At 42.4% G+C, this 17,756-nt stretch overlaps 3 protein-coding genes across 3 annotated transcripts in view; 1 reads left to right on the top strand and 2 right to left on the bottom strand.

Annotated features, from left to right (window-relative positions):
- Positions 1 to 79: 79 nt before the first annotated feature.
- Positions 80 to 1,553, top strand: ccdc167 (coiled-coil domain containing 167). Its single transcript, XM_084030643.1, has 4 exons — positions 80 to 203; positions 409 to 503; positions 632 to 684; positions 1,086 to 1,553. Exons 1-4 carry the CDS (start codon positions 153 to 155, stop codon positions 1,202 to 1,204), a joined length of 318 nt encoding a protein of 105 aa, XP_083886769.1. The 5' UTR covers positions 80 to 152; the 3' UTR covers positions 1,205 to 1,553.
- Positions 1,554 to 8,778: 7,225 nt separating this feature from the next.
- Positions 8,779 to 10,431, bottom strand: gpr6 (G protein-coupled receptor 6). Its single transcript, XM_084030695.1, has one exon. It carries the CDS (start codon positions 10,318 to 10,320, stop codon positions 9,202 to 9,204), a length of 1,119 nt encoding a protein of 372 aa, XP_083886821.1. The 5' UTR covers positions 10,321 to 10,431; the 3' UTR covers positions 8,779 to 9,201.
- A 3,260-nt stretch (positions 10,432 to 13,691) lies between these two features.
- Positions 13,692 to 17,756, bottom strand: part of fig4a (FIG4 phosphoinositide 5-phosphatase a) — a 33,400-nt gene continuing 29,335 nt past the window's right edge. Inside the window, exons 23-24 of the mRNA XM_084030073.1 lie at positions 17,577 to 17,651; positions 13,692 to 14,186 (exon numbers count right to left, since the gene is read on the bottom strand). Coding sequence (XP_083886199.1) covers positions 14,009 to 14,186; positions 17,577 to 17,651 — 253 coding nt within the window. The 3' untranslated portion in view covers positions 13,692 to 14,008. The remainder of the gene's footprint in view (positions 14,187 to 17,576; positions 17,652 to 17,756) is intronic.

Genomic DNA, 17,756 nt, shown 5'->3' with positions numbered 1-17,756 from the left:
CCGTCGTTATTTGTAACGTTAAGGGAACACCGATAGGGGGCAGCAAAGCCTCCGAGGAGTGCTGTGGAGGAATGAAGAAGAACGATGAGAACCACTTCCGCATAGTCACAACTCTTCAGCCGGGCTCCTAGTAGGTTTTGCCTTTTTAAAAAATGGCCAGATTGAAAGACAAACGACGAGAGAAAATCAGCGTCGCTACCGAGGTAAGTCACCGGAAGACATTTATTTGCCTCGAGCTAGCTAGCTAGCTAGCTGGTAGGTGATCTCTCGCTTGCTACTGCATCTTAACATTATACGTTTCATTCATTCATCCACAGTCCCGTCTGGTAACCCTCTCGGTTAATGTCGTCCAGTAGCTGAACTGTCGCTCGCCATTAACGTCATATTTCATATCTGTAAATATTGTAGATCGACCGTTTGGAGGAACGGCGGGCGCGTTGCCAAGACAACCTGGAGAAGGCTGAGTTCAGGAGCAGGAAGGGGACGCTCACGGACAAGGACAGGTGAGGCTAATGATGGGGACAGTTCCGAAAATAATAAAATACTTCAAAGATTAAAAACCTGGCGTGTCCAGAATGAAAGCCCTCCTAATGGCGCTGCTTGTTCTGGTCTCATCCTCTCTGCTCCACAGGCAGGATCTGGAAGATGAAATGACCATCATTAATGAGAGAGTGCTGAAGTTAGGTGAGTCCATTTCCAAAAGACAAAATAATCTAAATACACTCACTGTAGGTCCATACAAGAATATATTTTACTATGTACGTCATGATGTACCTCTGCCCAAACTGCCCAATGACCCTGCATGGCCTCACATGGATGTGTTGCATTGTTATAAAGCTGCATAACCATATATATGGCCATAAACATACAGTTTAGATAAACAAAAAGTCATCAGATTAACTCCTGAAAGGCCTCAGAAAGCCCTGCTTAATATAACAGTCTATTGCTATACATTTAGTCCCATTGCTGTAATCTATCACCAGCTGAGGAATTGCAGGTTTTTTCTTCCCTCATGAGGTTTTCCTATTTAATGGATACTAAATGCTATGCAATAGTGCCTTCACAGGAATCTTGTTTACTTCCAGACAAGGAGCTGGAGACGTTGAGAGGAGAGAACCGGAAGAACATGCTGGTGTCGGTCGCTCTGCTTGTCATCAGCGCCCTCTTCTACTATGTCTTTTTCTACAACGAAGAGGACTCGTGATCCCGCCTGGCACGTCGAAGAGACCACACGCTGTCAGAAGAACGACAACCTCAGGACAATGTTGTCATGGGATGACAGGAGGGCCAGGATTGTGTCCACGAAGAGTAAAGGACATTAGAAAGCTGAAGAGGTGTGTTACCTCAGTTCTGCCTCTAGATGGGGCCATTGTCATTGTCTTGATCCCTTCCAGTCATCATACTGGGTTTATCCTGCACAGTCAGGACACCACAGCAACACATGAGATAACATCAGTTCTTATATTCATTGCTGTACCTTACTGTATATTCATTCAACATGAAGAATTGATTTAGAATAGTTTCTCCCCTATATAAACATTTAAATACAAAGATGATACTAAGTTTGCCTTATGCCATAAATAACCCAAAGTAATATTGCTTTTATACGGGATATCTAAGAGATGCTTCATCAAACAGTGCCAATCAAGTCTGCTTTTCAGTCACAAATAAATAGTATATATATAGATAGATAGATAAGTGTGTGATAATGCATGGTTCACATTTGTGCAGTTAAATGGATGGAAATATTTGATGCATTTGCTTTTCTCCTTTCAGTGCCAGTTGTACAGTTTTATCATGACAGCAAATCTGAAGAATGTATTATTTGTTTTGATACTCATGCTGGCCATGGCATGCACCCAATTTCTAATAAAAGCTGAAAGATGGCAATATCTTTTTATTACGTATATGAGAAACGAGGGTATAACATTTGGGTTTTTGCCTCTTATCACTGATCTATTTTCTTTTTCGTTTCTTTTTCAGTGCTGTAATTGAGGCCCGAGTTGGACATAATTGGATGTCATTTTTGAATGAAATTTGTGTTTTTTTCCAGCAGACGAGGGCACCAAATATTTAACACAGTGAAGGACATCAGCACTCAGTGGGTGTTCTGATCAGGAAGTTCATTGTTTGACAGGCTAGTTAAGGGTTAGGGTGTAATTCTTCACACAGTGACAGTCGTGGTGTGAAAAGTGAGGAGGCGGTCTGAGGACAAGACTGGGGAAACCCTTCAGGCCACAACTCTCTATTTCAAGTGGATGCAGACCCTGATATTGATTCTCATTGCTTTATCTCTAATGGCCCAAGATGTAGACTAATGTTAGCTTGTCTCCTCATTAACTATGTTCCCATTCAGGACTCAAATAGATTTAATAGATGGCCGTGTTTCTTTTACCGAGATTCTCCTATCAAACTGTGTCATCTAATTTCAGGCACACAAAAAAGTGTGTGACCTTGATAGATTGATGATTTGCATCACATTATCTGTTACTTTTTTCTCGACTGCTCCATCACCAAACCATCTCCTGGACTAAAACACAAGTATGATTGTCTATCTTCCCCTTCGTAAACCCTTTTCTATCTGTTCCTATACAGTCTTCATTTTGGTCCAATTCAGGTGAAGGTTCCCATAGAGATCATTACTTTTCATCAAAGACAAATAAAAAATATTAAAACTGCTTGTCTATCTGTTCTGGGCTCAGTTTTCCATTTTATAATTGATGGTGAAGGTAGAAATATTTCAACATTTTGTTATTGTGAACCAAAAAAATACACAGCCATTATAATAATTGTCATCTTCCAAGGCTGTGAGGTACTCAGGCTCATGCCCATTGATTGCTATTAAAAAAAATATTTCAAAGCAGTTGTGAATTCATGGTTGCTGTAAAAGATGAAATCATTTTAAAGCAACTATAATGCAATTCAGAACAAGGTGAATTTGTTGGGAACTATTTTCAGCTGTGGATTAATACGTAGTCGGCCTGCTAGAAACGAGTGACTTAAAAAGCCATCATACAGGAACATGTCATCAAACAACGTGGATTGTGTTTTAATAGGTTTTTCAGTGGACAATGTATAATACTTGTAGGATCCATTCATTGTTGGCTTTAAGTCTTTTCATGGCATTTTAATGGATATAATAATAAAAAGTATAACCAAACGTATTCATATGCTGTCGACGGGGAGATGTTTGCTTGTGATGGGAAATCAGTAAAATGTCTGACTGGCCAGCCCAGCAAATAACTGTTTGTTTGTCCTCCCTCCTCCACACCATTATCACCAGCAGCATCCACATCACGCCTACGCTGCCTCAATCTCTCACCCACAGATTAAACAAACGTCAACAAGCCTTTAATGCAACGCTTCTGTGGGATTTAAAGGATGATTACGGCCACGGAATATGTTCAAATATTCATTTTCACATCGGGGTCGATATTTTGGGCTCATTTAAAATGTGCCCTTCAAGGTAATAAGCAGAAATTCACAAATGAGTCTGGATATTTTGATCAACACATTATTAAGTGCTTTTGTTTAATTCTGTATTTAACTACCTTTTATAAGTATTTACTCTTAGATGCAACAACGTTAGCCGACACTTCTCATTTATAATAAAACTATAAACGATTGTGTAAAAACAAATAAATCATCTGGACTTTCAGACAGTTTTGGTTTTACTTTTGGTCAATTGCTCTTCAGACGCTGACCTTGGGTGCAGAATTGGTCTGAGCACCAAAATGCCAGCTGTCACTTTGAATTGTTTTTACAGGAGGATGTCTGAGCTCACCTGCTGCAGATGCAGGTTCAGTGTCTGCACTCAGGTCGGCTGTCATTATGTAACTTTGGTCAAATCTTCAGCTGCTGAACCTTCCCTGCTGCCCTTTTCTGACCAATTCACTTAGGTCATGTGACATATTAATGGTTTTATATCAAAAGTTTGGTCATATCTTAAGTTAAGATATATATGTGTGTCCTGTATGCTGTAAATAAATCTCCACAATATCACAATGTATATTCCTTGTATACAAAACTTAAGTAATAAGTAAAAGTACACATTATGCAGGAGAATGGCCTCTGTCAGTGTTACTTCATCAAATTATTATACTATCGCATTAATTACTATTAAGGTAAGCAGTATTTTCTTGTAGTTTGAGCTCATCTTCACTACTTTGTTGGGATTTCCATATGTATCCATATTAACGCATCATTTTGTTATAAGATGATCATATAATTTGTGTCTAAAAGCTTAATTTTGCAAAGTAACCAGTACTAAAATAAGTAGTTTTAGACATCAGAGGTGTTTACTTGTTTAAACATGACATTGCATCGCAGATCTCAGCTCTCAAATCAACGAGCAGCACACGGAAAAGGAATCTCATCCTCATGACGCATCCTTTTGTTGCATGCGTCTATTTTTGTAGATTTAAATGACTCCCGTTATGCAACGCCGTACTACATTGCTGCATTGTATGCATGGACCCAGCCATCATCCAGAATCATGCCTAAAAGTATTTCCAGCTTATTTCTTTGACATTCCGAGCATTAAAAGCAGCTAATAGTGAGGTATTAAGTCATCATAGCTCAGATGATAATGCAAGTCATATTCCCGGGTTCTTAGGCTGGTCATGAATGGATCCCCTCCGCACCCTAATTTCGACATTAGTCATCACCATTAGTCAGAGAGGCGAGTAATCTGTTGATAAAGTGCCTGTAAGAGTTGAGTCGTCAGGTTCTGGAGGTTACGCCGGTCTCTACGTTGTGACTGTGGGAGGCTTCGCTGAGTGTCGGGGGAAGTAGAGGAGTACCAAACAAGGTGATGGGACGTAATGAGGCTGGATGAAGGTGGGAGTAAGTGAACCACCTTCAGTTGTGCATCGGAAACTTTGTACAAAACAGACACGTTTGACTTGAGCAACTTCATCTGCCTTCTTCCCATCTTCCGGGTCAAATTGACCCGAAAGTATTCCATTTATTTTCATCCGGCGCGCTACTTTCTGCTTTCTGCTTTCTCCCCCTTTGCTGGAGATCTATTTTAAGCACAACTAGGCCCCGTGGCATGTCAGAATAATAATAACAATTCTTGATGATTTTGGTCACTTTGACCTGCTTTGCGGAAATTGAGGCTTAATGGTGCTACTTATCACGAGGGTCATGTAAACACAAGCAAAGGTGATCTGTGGAGGAGTAAATAGGCACTAGCCCTACTGATTTTGGAGCTACGCTTTGGGAAATAGATAACATGGGTTTATTTTGCATGCATTTCATATTCATATTTCATAAACTATGTATCATGAAAATGTCACCGCTTAATCAAGATTCAACACGAGCATAGTAAACAGTTGATCCGTGTTTGGAGAGGTGTTTCTTGGCGCTACGCACCCTCTATAAATACCGTGTGCCTCCATTAAGAGGGGACACTCTGCCCTTTTAATGTGTTGTTTAACTCCTAAAGTAAACACAATTACTGGGAGTGCAAAGCGAAAACTGCAAAAACAGTGTGTTGCTGCCCACGACACTTATTAAGCTCTCACACACACACGCGTCACACACACACACACACACACACACACACACACACACACACACACACACACACACACACACACACACACTGCATTCAGGTATATGCAGTACACAATAAAGGTAGCACATGCCATGCACACCTACCCACAATCAGGCAAATTACCCATGACAAATCCTACGAGTTTCCAGGCTACTAACAAGCACACTCATACAGTTCATACTGTACACACACACACACACACACACACACACACACACACACACACACACACACAGTGTTTGAACAAGCCACAGGCAGAGGGACGATAGCTTTCACTGCAAAGCAGGTTTTATGTAGCCGATGTAGGCTTGTCTCTGCTTCTCCAACAGATAAAGCGTGTGTGTGTGTGTGTGTGTGTGTGTGTGTGTGTGTGTGTGTGTGTCTGTGTGTGTGTGTTCATCATGGTAAACCCCAGTGTCTAATAATTGAATCCCCTTGCAGTTCCAGGGTTTTCCCTGGACACCGCTCCTCTCTCCTTGTGGAGAGTAGCGGTGAATATGTTTTTGTCTCTGTCAAACATTCCTATATGAGTTGAACCCGTGAGGGAAGGAAAACTAGTACTTTGGGCGATTATGCAATCAATAAATCACACCAAACTATTTTCCATCAAGCTCACGGCAAACTGAGCAATAGTAATGTTCCTATGGAGAGCATTTGTTACCCCGCTGTAATTAATGTTATTAATGGAGGAATCATTGGACTGTGTACTTTGGTAATTGCCTGGAGAGCTGCTCGGGTCGGCACTGATCAAGCATTACATAATTCAAACACTGCTTCCAGCCCCTGTAAAGTCTAATGGATGTAATATCAAAGGGAAGGTGAATTTCAGTGTTGTTAATATTAACCTCTGCAACAATAAATACAACCAAATCCACTTTCCTGCCGAGAAAAGATGACACAGACTATAAATGTATTTAATGACTTTTTCCTTTATGAAATAAGCTGTTGTTTGTTGTTTGGAATATGAGCAAGTCATATCAGACGCACATTCCTGACAATGGTGGAGTTTAAATCATGCTGAAATCCTGCTTTAGTGATGCCAGTAGATATGAGGTATTATATACAAGTTGGGAGGTAATACGAATGTCAAAGTTGTGTATTTATTACCTCTTGTTATGAAGCAGTAATCCTATGTGCTCTTGAATATATGAACATATGAAATTCAGATACTTTTACATCATCTTTAGCACAATAAATGCTGTTTAGTTAAATATGTACATATGAAGATGTGAACTTGTACATCAGTCCATTGGTCAAGTATGATATTGTTGTTATATCATCATATTTGTTATCCATATACAGATGATTTATCCAAACACCGATGAAGCTCTCGACACATAAAAACAACACTTTTTCATTTCCTGAATGTGTTAATATGCAAATCATCCACTTTTACTTCACATACTACTGGATTGTATAAAATAAATTACAATACAATTAAATAAAAATGTACTATTTGAGACATTTAAGCATTAAATACTCACTTTCTGAGGCCTGTGTACAAACGGGCGGTTGCCTTATATGGTGACCAAAAGCAACATCTGTTGAGGTGGAGAGAGAAAAAAAAAAAAAACAAGGTGAACAAACATCTCCTTCTCTCACGGCCACCAGGCCTCGGTGTGCAGTCCATTAGTGGCCTCCAGCATCCCTCACCTTTGCCCCACTTTGTGATCAGGTTGAACATCGGCCGAGGGCTTCACAGCTTTCAAAACAGGAGATTCTTACCGGTGAGAGTCCACACGAGGACCGAGGGCAGTGACCCCTATTTTCCTGTTTTGTGAGTTGTTGTTGCTGAACATGAGCGGGATCAAGCTGCCCAAAAAAAACACACGATCGTGAAAAAGGCCGACGTGAGGAGCACACACCTGGTGACAAGGAATAACACGACACTGCATCTTCATTTTCTGTAAAGAATCAAATTCTAGATGCAATCTGAGAACCTGCCGGCTATCGTCTGACGATATATCGCTTTTTATTGGTTTCTAATGAGCTCAAGTTGCTAATCGGAGTGCAATCAAGTTCGTTCTAAACCTCTGAAGAGCTGAGCACTGATGATGCAATAACATCAGTCACATTTTCATTGAAAGGTGACGACGACGCCGAAGGCTTTTCTGATGTTTTCGATCCGCTCTCAACTCACTTTTACAAGAGTCAATTCTTTTTTTTTTTAAATGCCTGCCCTTTTCCAAACAGTTTCCAATCACAGCTTCTGTGTAACAAACCATCTGGCGGGTCAGGTTAGCTGCTAGCAGCTCCTCACAGGACACAAACTCATTACTTGAAGCCCGACGAGATGGATTTTCGTGCGTGGTCGTCACGTGATCACATTGGAGTCCAGCTGCTGTGCGAGGTAACTATGATCGTGTAATTGCATGTAATATTGAGGTAGGGATCTTCATTTAACACCTTTAATCAGTCAAATGTAGATCATTTATTATTCGTGAGCATGTATTGACAATGAGGTTTATATGAACGTCGACTCTGAGAGCATTCAGGGCTGTACTTTTCCATAAACGCAGTAACAGCTTGGCATGTGGAAACGTTTACGAGGAGAAATGATCCGGCGGGTCTCCTGTTCTACAAAAGCATCCCAGTCCCTGCGTGGCACTGTGCCGTCCTCGATGGCTGCCTGTTCAAACAGCCGGGCTGATAAACGGCCGTGTTTGTGGCTGCAGAGGCTGCCCGGTTCTGCCATTCAGAGCCTCTACGGCACACCTGACAGAACAGACCTGTTACCTCTCGCTCAGTCACATGCAGGGACACGTGCCGGCGGCTGCTTCGCTCCTGGATTCCAGATGCCGATGAGACGGAGAGGAGATGAGGCCATTAGTGCAGCAGATCTTATCAACGCAATTCCAACGCCATTATTCTGTTTCTGTAACCTTTATAGTTGGATAAAAGTCAGGCTGCAGCACACCTGCTCATCCTGCTGGGGGGGCTAAGCACTTTGAACACATGGCACATGTTTTCACACATTTGTGGTATCTCTCACACACACTTTAAATGTGTCTAGGTGTAAATTGAAGCTCTTTGCTTTCTGAAGCTGCCATTAGTCTTTACAAACGGACCCACCTGCCCTTCGGAGGAAGAAGCTAGGATGAAGTGAAGAGGACGCAGACAAGAACAAGGCAGGTGTAAACCGACAGCTCTTTGGAAGAAACATTAAAGACACACGGTGGAGCCACAGCTGGAGTCAAACTTATTTTATTCCTCCTGTAGAAAATATACATCAAGGACAATACCATACAAAATAGAAAAATGGCACACGGCACGAGTTCAAACGTTCAAACACAATAAGGCTGTACAATACTGCTTTGGCTTTTCAAAAACACACGGACTAAAGTGCAAGGTGTTCCATTCCTTTTTCTCGGTCGAGTACATTCACAGGTTTGTTTTTTGCCTTTTTTCACAGAGAGTTTCTTGTTCACAGCATTTCCAAAGCGTCCTCCTAACTTGTGTCGAGACGTAGTAAAGTGCAGATACAGTACGCATGAGAGACACGCTTCTAGCATCTTTTTGTTTGTAAAGCATTCATTGTCAATGGTCACAGGACACAGTTTCTTTTTCTTCTTTTTGCTCTGGCTTTTCTCACACTCACACACACACACACACACACACAACAAAAGAGTCCTAGCACCGTTTTAGACTTCACTTGGTGACCTGGACCGGTAAGCCTTGTTGCCCTGAAAGCAGCCGCAGAGAATCACATAGAGGGAGCGCTGGATCTCTGTGTTTCTGTAGGCGTAGATGATGGGGTTGATCATGGAGTTGTAGGTGGCTGGCAGCAGCGTAGCATAAGTGTACACCGAGGGATACTCCTTCTCGCCTACCAGGCAGTAGATGGCGAAGGGCAGCCAGCTGGCACCAAATGTCCCCAAGATGATGGCCAAAGTGGAGACCCCCTTCTTAGTGGCGACATAATGCGACGTGGCAAAAAAGTGCTGCTGGAGGGCGATCTGGTGGGCGTGGTGGCACACGATCTTGCAGATTTTGAAGTACAGAGTCAGCATGAGCACGAAGATGACGAAAAAGGAGGTGGCCAGGAGCGTGACGTTGCTCCGAGTCAAAGGGCGAACGATGCTGCAGGAGGCCGGATCGTCCAGGCAGTTCCAGCCGAGCACCGGCAGCAAGCCCAAAAACAGCGACACCCCCCAGGTGACCACCAACATCAGGTGCACGTACTGCAGCGTCTTCTCTGAGAAGTAAGTCAGTGCGTTGTAGAGGGAGAAGTAGCGGTCCACTGTTATGGCCAAAAGGCTGCTGATGGACGCAGTGAAGGAGGCCACCAGGAAGCCGACAGTGATAAGGCTGATAGTCTCAGAGGAGACCACATACTGGAACACGAAGTTCAGGATTAATCCCATGCCGGCCAGCAGGTCCGCTGTGGCGAGGCTCCCGATCAGCACAAACATGGGAGTCCTGAGTGTCGGCGTGTAGAAGATGATCGCTACCACGATGGCGTTTTCACAGGCGATGACGGTGCCTGACATGCAGAGCATGATGTCCCAGGGGTTGATGGGGAAATCTAGCGGGGCGGTGGAGAACTCCAGGGTGCCGTTCTCTGGAGAGTCCATCCATGACAGATCTGCTCCAGCAGCAGGACTCGCAAAGGAGTCGTTCACCAGCGAGTCGTTCATATCTCCGAGCTGTCGTCTTTTTGACCTGGAGGAGAACAAGGACAATGGTTTGTTGATCAGAATTTGATGGCAAATTCCCCTTTTTAGTGAATACATAGTATTTCCCATATGTAAGCCCTGCATTCAACTAATCCAATTTAGATGGAATATCTCAATAAAAACTTGTTTAATGTTCAGATTTTTAGATTAAACAATGAGATGGTCATACTCTATATATCAAAAACAGCAATTTGAATAGAGTTCTCGGGTGGATGTTCCTCTGTGAGGTTAGCGTAGTGAAGCAGCAGCAGGAGCTGTCCGTGGTGCTGAAATCACAGCCACTTCACACAGTGGAAAATAATATGACCAGAAATGATTTTTAAATGATTTACATTACTTTGACATTCAGTGTGACTGTGGTTCTCTAAAACTTTAGTATTTATATGTATATATTTATATAGGTTTGGTATATTTATAAATATTTGTATTCAACAAGGAAAACAAATTAAATCTCTGTATCTCTGTATGTATTGCTTAATACCCTAAATCATATAAAAGGATTACTACAGGTCATATAACGAGTTCATGATTTTAACACTCTTAGCTGCTTTGAAGAGACAATTCAAAGTAAAATAAACCATTTCTGAAAAGTTAAGATTACGTACCTCCGTGAAAAAATCAGCGTGAGCCGAGACTTCCGTTGAAATCGAAGACCCTCCGCGGGGAAAGTGGAAATTCAATGTTAAAAGGATGCAAAAGGACGGTCTCCCTTTACCCCCCAGTCACTACCTTGGACCCTCTCAAGTGAAGCCCTTGGTTTTGTTGTGCTTCCCACGCATGGGACAGACACACAGGGCTCGGGTGGTGTGAAGCATTGGCTGGTGTTCAGCTCGGTGAGAAAGGTGAATATGAGGAGGAGTAGGAGGAGGAGGAGGAGGGGACCGACCGGAGACGCGAGAGGAGAGAGCTTTAAATCCGCCTAGCACAGGGAGAGCGAGAGAGAGAGAGAAGTGGGAGGGGAAGATGGAGAGAGAGAGAGAGGGAAAGAGACACACACACTTGCATATTTCTAAAAGGCTATTAGACTGAGAGACTGAGACTACAGCTTCTTGTTCTTCTCACCTCAATACACTTCAGAACAATCTCCTGAATAGATTTGGACCTCAGATTAATATTTGAGGAACCGGGACGAAATGTCCCCAGTTAGTATTGCACATATTGAGAGGACAAAGTGTTTTACACGCCCGACAACGACCACACGACTTATAAAACTACATTTAATATGTGGAGCAAGCCAACTCGTCTCAGGCTCCTGCTTCGTTCTCCTCATTTCTGTGGAAATCATCAACTTCAATGAAAAAAAAAAAATATCTGTATTAATATCAGCCTTTAAATTGAGTTTGCACTATTGTGCTTGTAGTGTCACGGACTCTAAAATCTTGTTATTTTTGAGTCTACTCGACTAGTCAGGGTAGATACTAGTCTTGTTCTACGATTAGTTAAGTGTTATTTAGCATGCTTGCTGTCTGAATGTGTTGCTAAGGCAACGACAGTAAGCCAATACAAGTCAAAAGCAGTGAATATTGAAGAAAGAAGGTGAGAGTGAGTGGAAAGACAGAGGGAGCGCATGTATGTGGTCTGGACCAAGAGACTTACATGCTAGTTTCACAATCCTATACACTAAGCAGAAAGCTCTCACCTAACCATTGTGTACAGTACTGTGTTCTTCATACCTGCACCATTGTTACCTCAGACGAGCAGCTCAACAGTACATTACAACAGTATGAGATTACCCTTATCATCACCCCTTAGATCTTTGAAACATTTCATGTTTGGATATTTTCTTTACATTTTCCTGCGATACATCAACTCACCTTTAATGGAATCAGAGCTCTCATGTGTTCAAATGTGTTTTTCTTTTCCACATCTGTTCTTCCTCTCAGAACTCTGCTCTAAGGCACTGGTTGAGGATAATTGAGATTCATACAAACAAACAGGATTTCTGCCGCCGGGAGTGAAACTGTTATTTTAAGAGGTTCTCCGTTTTCAAATTTGAACATGTCATTAGCCGTATTTATGTCCCGCACACCCGTTAAACCTCATACATGAATGTATGAAATGTGGAGGGACAAGGGGAGGTAGGGGGAGATTCAAAGCGGCATGACAATATGGTAACTAGTTTTAGTTTCTAGGCAACAGCTGTTTTCACCTTTTGTCAGTAGAGAGGGGGTCGTCTTCATTCATGAGCTAAGCGGTCACATGAAGTGCCGAGTGAATCATGTGACACACACCAACACACACACACACACACACAACACACACACTTTTCTTTGATGGACTAAACCACACAAATTACATTTGCATCTTAATAGAAACAAAAGGAAAAAAAATGCAGTTATTTTTGGGAGGAGTACCAAGAAGATGCCTCCCCAAAAATAGTGACTAGCTGCATTTATTCATCCATCCCCACATCAGCTGAGAGGCTTGGATGTAATGAGACACCTGCTATTAGAAACATACACACATGAGGTTAACAGGGCTTTACATAAAATATCTCTTCTCCCTTCAAAACAGCCCCCAAACCTCTTACAGTACATGGATCAAACCATATCCATATCCCCGCCCCCCCACCCCACCATGTGCTCCAGAGACCAGCTGTTAGCCACTATGCTGACTGAACAGCGTTCATCACGTTTCAAAATGTCTGATACCTGTGGGTGAGTGCTAACAGAGTGTGTGAGAGGGGAGAGAAAGTGTGATGGGCCGAGCAGAAGAGTAAAGGGTGGATAACGTGAGAGAGAGAGACAGCAGAGTGGGAGCGCTGGAAAACGAGTACAGAAGAAAGAAATGCTCATTTTTAAAGGAAGAAAAACAGTACTTATTGGTAATGGAATCTGTCACATTGTGTTAATAAATAAACGTTTAATTTAGAACTACGGTACACAATAATGAGCGGACACATAAGAAAAAACAGAATCAGTATACAGTTTCTAAACTAAGACTGAGGTTGATTAAAAAAAACCCCACAATATCAAAGTATCAGTGATGTGTTTTGTCTGCTGTCAAAAAACAAACCTGGATGTATAATTACATTACATTACAGCACAGTAATGATTTGAGAGAGGAATTAAAACAAAGTATATCTCCGTTAACTGTTCAACAGAAGGAACAAAAAACAAAAATATAAACTCAAATAGGGGAAATGTTAAAGAATCAGTTAATATTTGGGCCTGCCGTCATATTAATTCAACTATTTAAAAAGGTAGTCAGAGCATTGGTAGAGCCTCCACACGGCTGTCAGCATGGCTAGCAGCTAACAGCGCAAACAAAAGCAACAGCTCTGAGCCAACGGTGTTAACCGGAGGAGAAGCTCTTAAACAGAGTGAGAGCGATTTCTCTGCTCAGGTAGACTCCTCCATGACTTTACATAGCTTCTTCACATCGATGCTCTGAACCTTATAATGAACCTTTAGGATTCAACATACTAAAGAGTTTACATAAATGTACATGTTGGAAATGTACACTCAACAAAATAAACTTTCTTAAAAGAGTTGCAATTAAAATTGATATAAATAAAAAAAAAGCACCAGAACAGTAGCCTGGTGAGGCATCTGAATGCATAAAGAAAATGACATAACTGGATAACATTTGAAGCTATTAAAAACACACAAATGACATTGATTGAAATGAAAAATAAATCCACCTGCGTAGGTCGGTCGGAATGCAGGACGCATAACAAACCCCCTGAAGAGGTCGACGGAAAAATGGATTTACAAAAAGCCAGGAAACATCTCCTGGATTTGTCACCGAGCTGAAGTCCGTGTTGTCTGGGTTACATGTATCTGTTCTTGACGTATTCCCGGTACATCAACATGTCCTCCCTGCATAGCACCCTCACCTGCCCCTGCCCCGTCATCACATGGCTCTCGAACTCACCGCGGCCGTCTCTGTCGACCTGCGGGGGAGCGATGCTGTAGATGCTGTCCTCCGCGAAGCAGGAAACCGGCTCTCTGAGAGACAGGGATGAAGCAGAGGTGGAGGGGGGTAGACCCGGGGTAAAAGCAGGTTCAAATACGTCAGTAAGTCATTAAAACGGCTGTTAATGGGGGAAAAAGGATGGTAGAGAGATGGGTGCTTTTACAGCAGAATGACTCATGTTTTTGCAGAACCTCTAAAATCATGTCTCCTCATCTTCACGGTGGATTATCATCTGCGTGCTCGTCAGGTTATCCACTCAGTCAGCTAGTTCAGCGGCAGCTGAGGCCCCAGTGAGCAGCTGCTCGGATACATGACTGCATTACAAATGCACCTGCTTGATTACTGGCTGCGTCGCAACCACAGCAGAGGCTCTGGTAGATCGAGGAAGCCTCGAGATGAATTACGAACTCCGTGAAAGGTCATCTAAAGGCTCCTCAGTTGAGAGTTAAACTACACCTGCAAGCACTTGGATGTGAATTGTTTTAATTTATCGCACACGAATACTTTGAAGAAAGTAACCGATCTTTATTTTGTAAGTCATGACTGCTCATTCATTAGAGGCAGGAACTAAATCACTACACCTCACTGATCACTACGCCCTCTCAACAGGAATCTGCCATCTCATATCATATCCTCTTCCGCTTTTAGCCCCACCGATTGAGTCAGCTTTGCCCACGCCTGATTGGGTCAACGGAGGAACCGCAGAGAGGGAGGCGTCAGACTGGAGGTCTCCCGACGGTGAAAAGACGTTTGGGGTGCTGTAACAGCGTCTTAGAATAGCACTATTGCACAACAACAGAAGCCGGACCTTGTGGCCCTGACACAAGGGTGACGGCTGGATAAGTACTGTAAGGTGGAGGTAGAGGTGAGGAGGGATACAGACCGAGCAAGGATGAAAAAAAAACAACACTACAGTTCCCTGCTGACGAGGCTGCTCACAAAAGCCAGAATCCGTATACGTACCACCTTTGTGTGACTTATAACATTCACCTGTGCTCAATTTTATGATTGGCATTTCCTTTTAGAGAACCTGCATGTACAAGAAAAGGGTCACGTGTTCAAAGTGAGCGTGTGTTGGCTTTAGAAAGGAGAATGTGCTGTTATGAATGTGTGTGTAGAATCTGCTTTCACACCGACAACACAGCCGTGCTTCTTCAAATGTATTTAAAAATCATTTTTACGTTCTATGCCCAAATGAAGAATTACTCCACTATAAAAACATTCATATGCATGTTCTTGGTGTCCTTGGACATCTAGAGACTTCAGAGAATGTGTTCCCAGTGTAAACAATGTTGTGTCTGCCACTATGCCTGAGTAATTGGAATAAACCATAGAAGGCTTGGTTTCATTCAATTCAGGTGCTCCTCCCCTTTCAAAGGACTACAAACATGGTCGCACGATGATGCAAGGCATTTATTTCCTCGGATCACACTTTTTAAATGTGGCAGATTTCACACCAACGAGGTTTAAAATCATCTCTAAATACTCACGTTTTCACTAAAATGCACGTCGGACCTTCTTTTGTGAACATTAGAGTATAAACTTTGATCAACAATTGAAAGTAAACACCGTTTTTTACTGTGTTTATTACTGTCGGGTTGTTTCGCCCCGCCCACGGCCCGAACGGGCTTAACAGGTTAATATATATAATATCCATTTCTCTGTGATGTGGCAAAAGGAGTCAAAAGGACTTTTTAAAATCACATTTTGAACACGAGCACTTGCTTTACTTGACATGGTGGGCCATGATGACAAATCTTTGAACTCGTCCTCTCGCAAAGCTGTGAAATCTTGTTGAAACAGAATCCTATTCTTCATCAGTACCCGCTCTCTCTCTCTCTCTGACACTTCAGTCTGGGGCACAAATACAAACAGTACAAACAGTACACAGAGTACAGACAGTACAAACTGTACCGGCAGTACGGCCGGACTGAGGCCCGCAGGTCCTACAACAATGTGATCAATGGAGAACGGGCCCTTGACAGTGATTCCAGATTGCCACCTCGAAATACGCCTGTGTTTAATAAAGAACCAGTGTTGCATTTAATATGGTCGCCTTGAAAAGGCAAACCCATCTCTGTCATGGTTGTTCAATTCTTCTTTCTGTAAAAGCAATATATGTGAAAATGATAGGCTTATTAGAAATAAACTTTAAAAAAAATCCATTCATTTAATAAGTTCTTATTTTTCTATGGTATTTCTGTAATATACAGATATGTTAGAATGATTGCTGGGTAATATGTATGTTGGTGTCTCTATCTGATCATGTGATATGCGGTAGCTGCCTCTCGGTTCGTTCTCCTTCAAAGCCTTCGCTTAAGCGTCTTAAAGCGTTATTTTTCGTGAGTAAAGGGTAACATGTCACATGTTCTTGTGCAGACTGGCTCTCCAAAAGAATATTAATAGTCATATGTATATATTTGACTTGTTTTATTTTATTTTGATGTGGTAAACGATTCCAGGCTGCTGATGTGTCAAAAGCGGACATGAGTGTGGGATCGATCTTCTCATCCGACTCTCAGCAGGAAAACGTTACATAACAAGCTTTAGCTCCCAAAATAAATAAGTCTGACGAATCGATTTGAAAATCTCTAATTGTCTTTTACTTTAATGCCACAACTCTGCAAACAGTTCCAGTATAAAAGCATGCAAGTTTTTCAGAACAAGACAAATCTAAAGAGGGAGCATCGATTTAGATCTAATCTCTATTCTAGTCTCTCTGATGCAACATTTGCAACGCAGACATGTACAAGAGGCATTTTTGCCGCCTGAGAAGGTGTGAGTGTGAGTCGGGAGCTAGAAATTGCTAATGCGTTTGTAAGGCTGCACATTACCATCCCACGTGTGGTTGAGTTTTGAATCTGTCTGGTCTGCTGGGTCCCTGCCAAAGCAAGCGGGATGGCGGGGGGAACAGCAGGGATAAGAAGTAAAGAAAACGTGTTTGGCTATACGAGGTGAAGATTAAACTGCACACGGCCAGAAGCCTCCCTGGAGACCACTTAGTGTGGGCAACTCTGATCACTTGTCCCGACATCCTCAGACCTCGCTCTCTTTAACTCAAGTCAAGCCCTCCCTCTCTCCATCCTCCAGGAGACTCACTCTCCTCTTGTCTCTCCGTTTGTTTCCATCTTCCTTCTGTGTGAACGATCTGCTTCAGTTACATGGAGGAGAGGCGATAACGCGGCTCAGGCTCCAGCCATTTTTCATACATGTTCATACGTTAACGTCTATTGCCTGAGATTTCTCCCTTCCGTTACAGAAATCTTATTTTCGTATTTCAAAGGGTCGGATTGTAACAAACCCACGTTGCAACGTAATGCTTCACACCACACGTGTTGAAGATTATAGAGTTTGGGTACATAAGGGTTTATTTATTTTGTCTGTGTGTGTGTTTGGGTTAATTTGTCACGTGTTTTACTCACAAGCAGATGATGTTTGCCGGGTTTATGTGTTCGGTTCTTTCAACCCGGTGCTGGCTCTCGCCCAGATGTGCAAACCTGTGGGGGGGGAAATAGAAAACCTAACATGAAAAAAGGACAAATACTCCTGCAAAATATGCTAAAAGTCTACAGCATATTCTATCTATCTTTCAATCCAAACAC

The sequence above is a fragment of the Eutrigla gurnardus genome (genome assembly GCF_963514095.1).
Source record: "Eutrigla gurnardus genome assembly, chromosome: 16".
NCBI lineage: Eukaryota > Metazoa > Chordata > Actinopteri > Perciformes > Triglidae > Eutrigla > Eutrigla gurnardus.
This window is presented reverse-complemented; position numbering and strand designations above follow the sequence as displayed.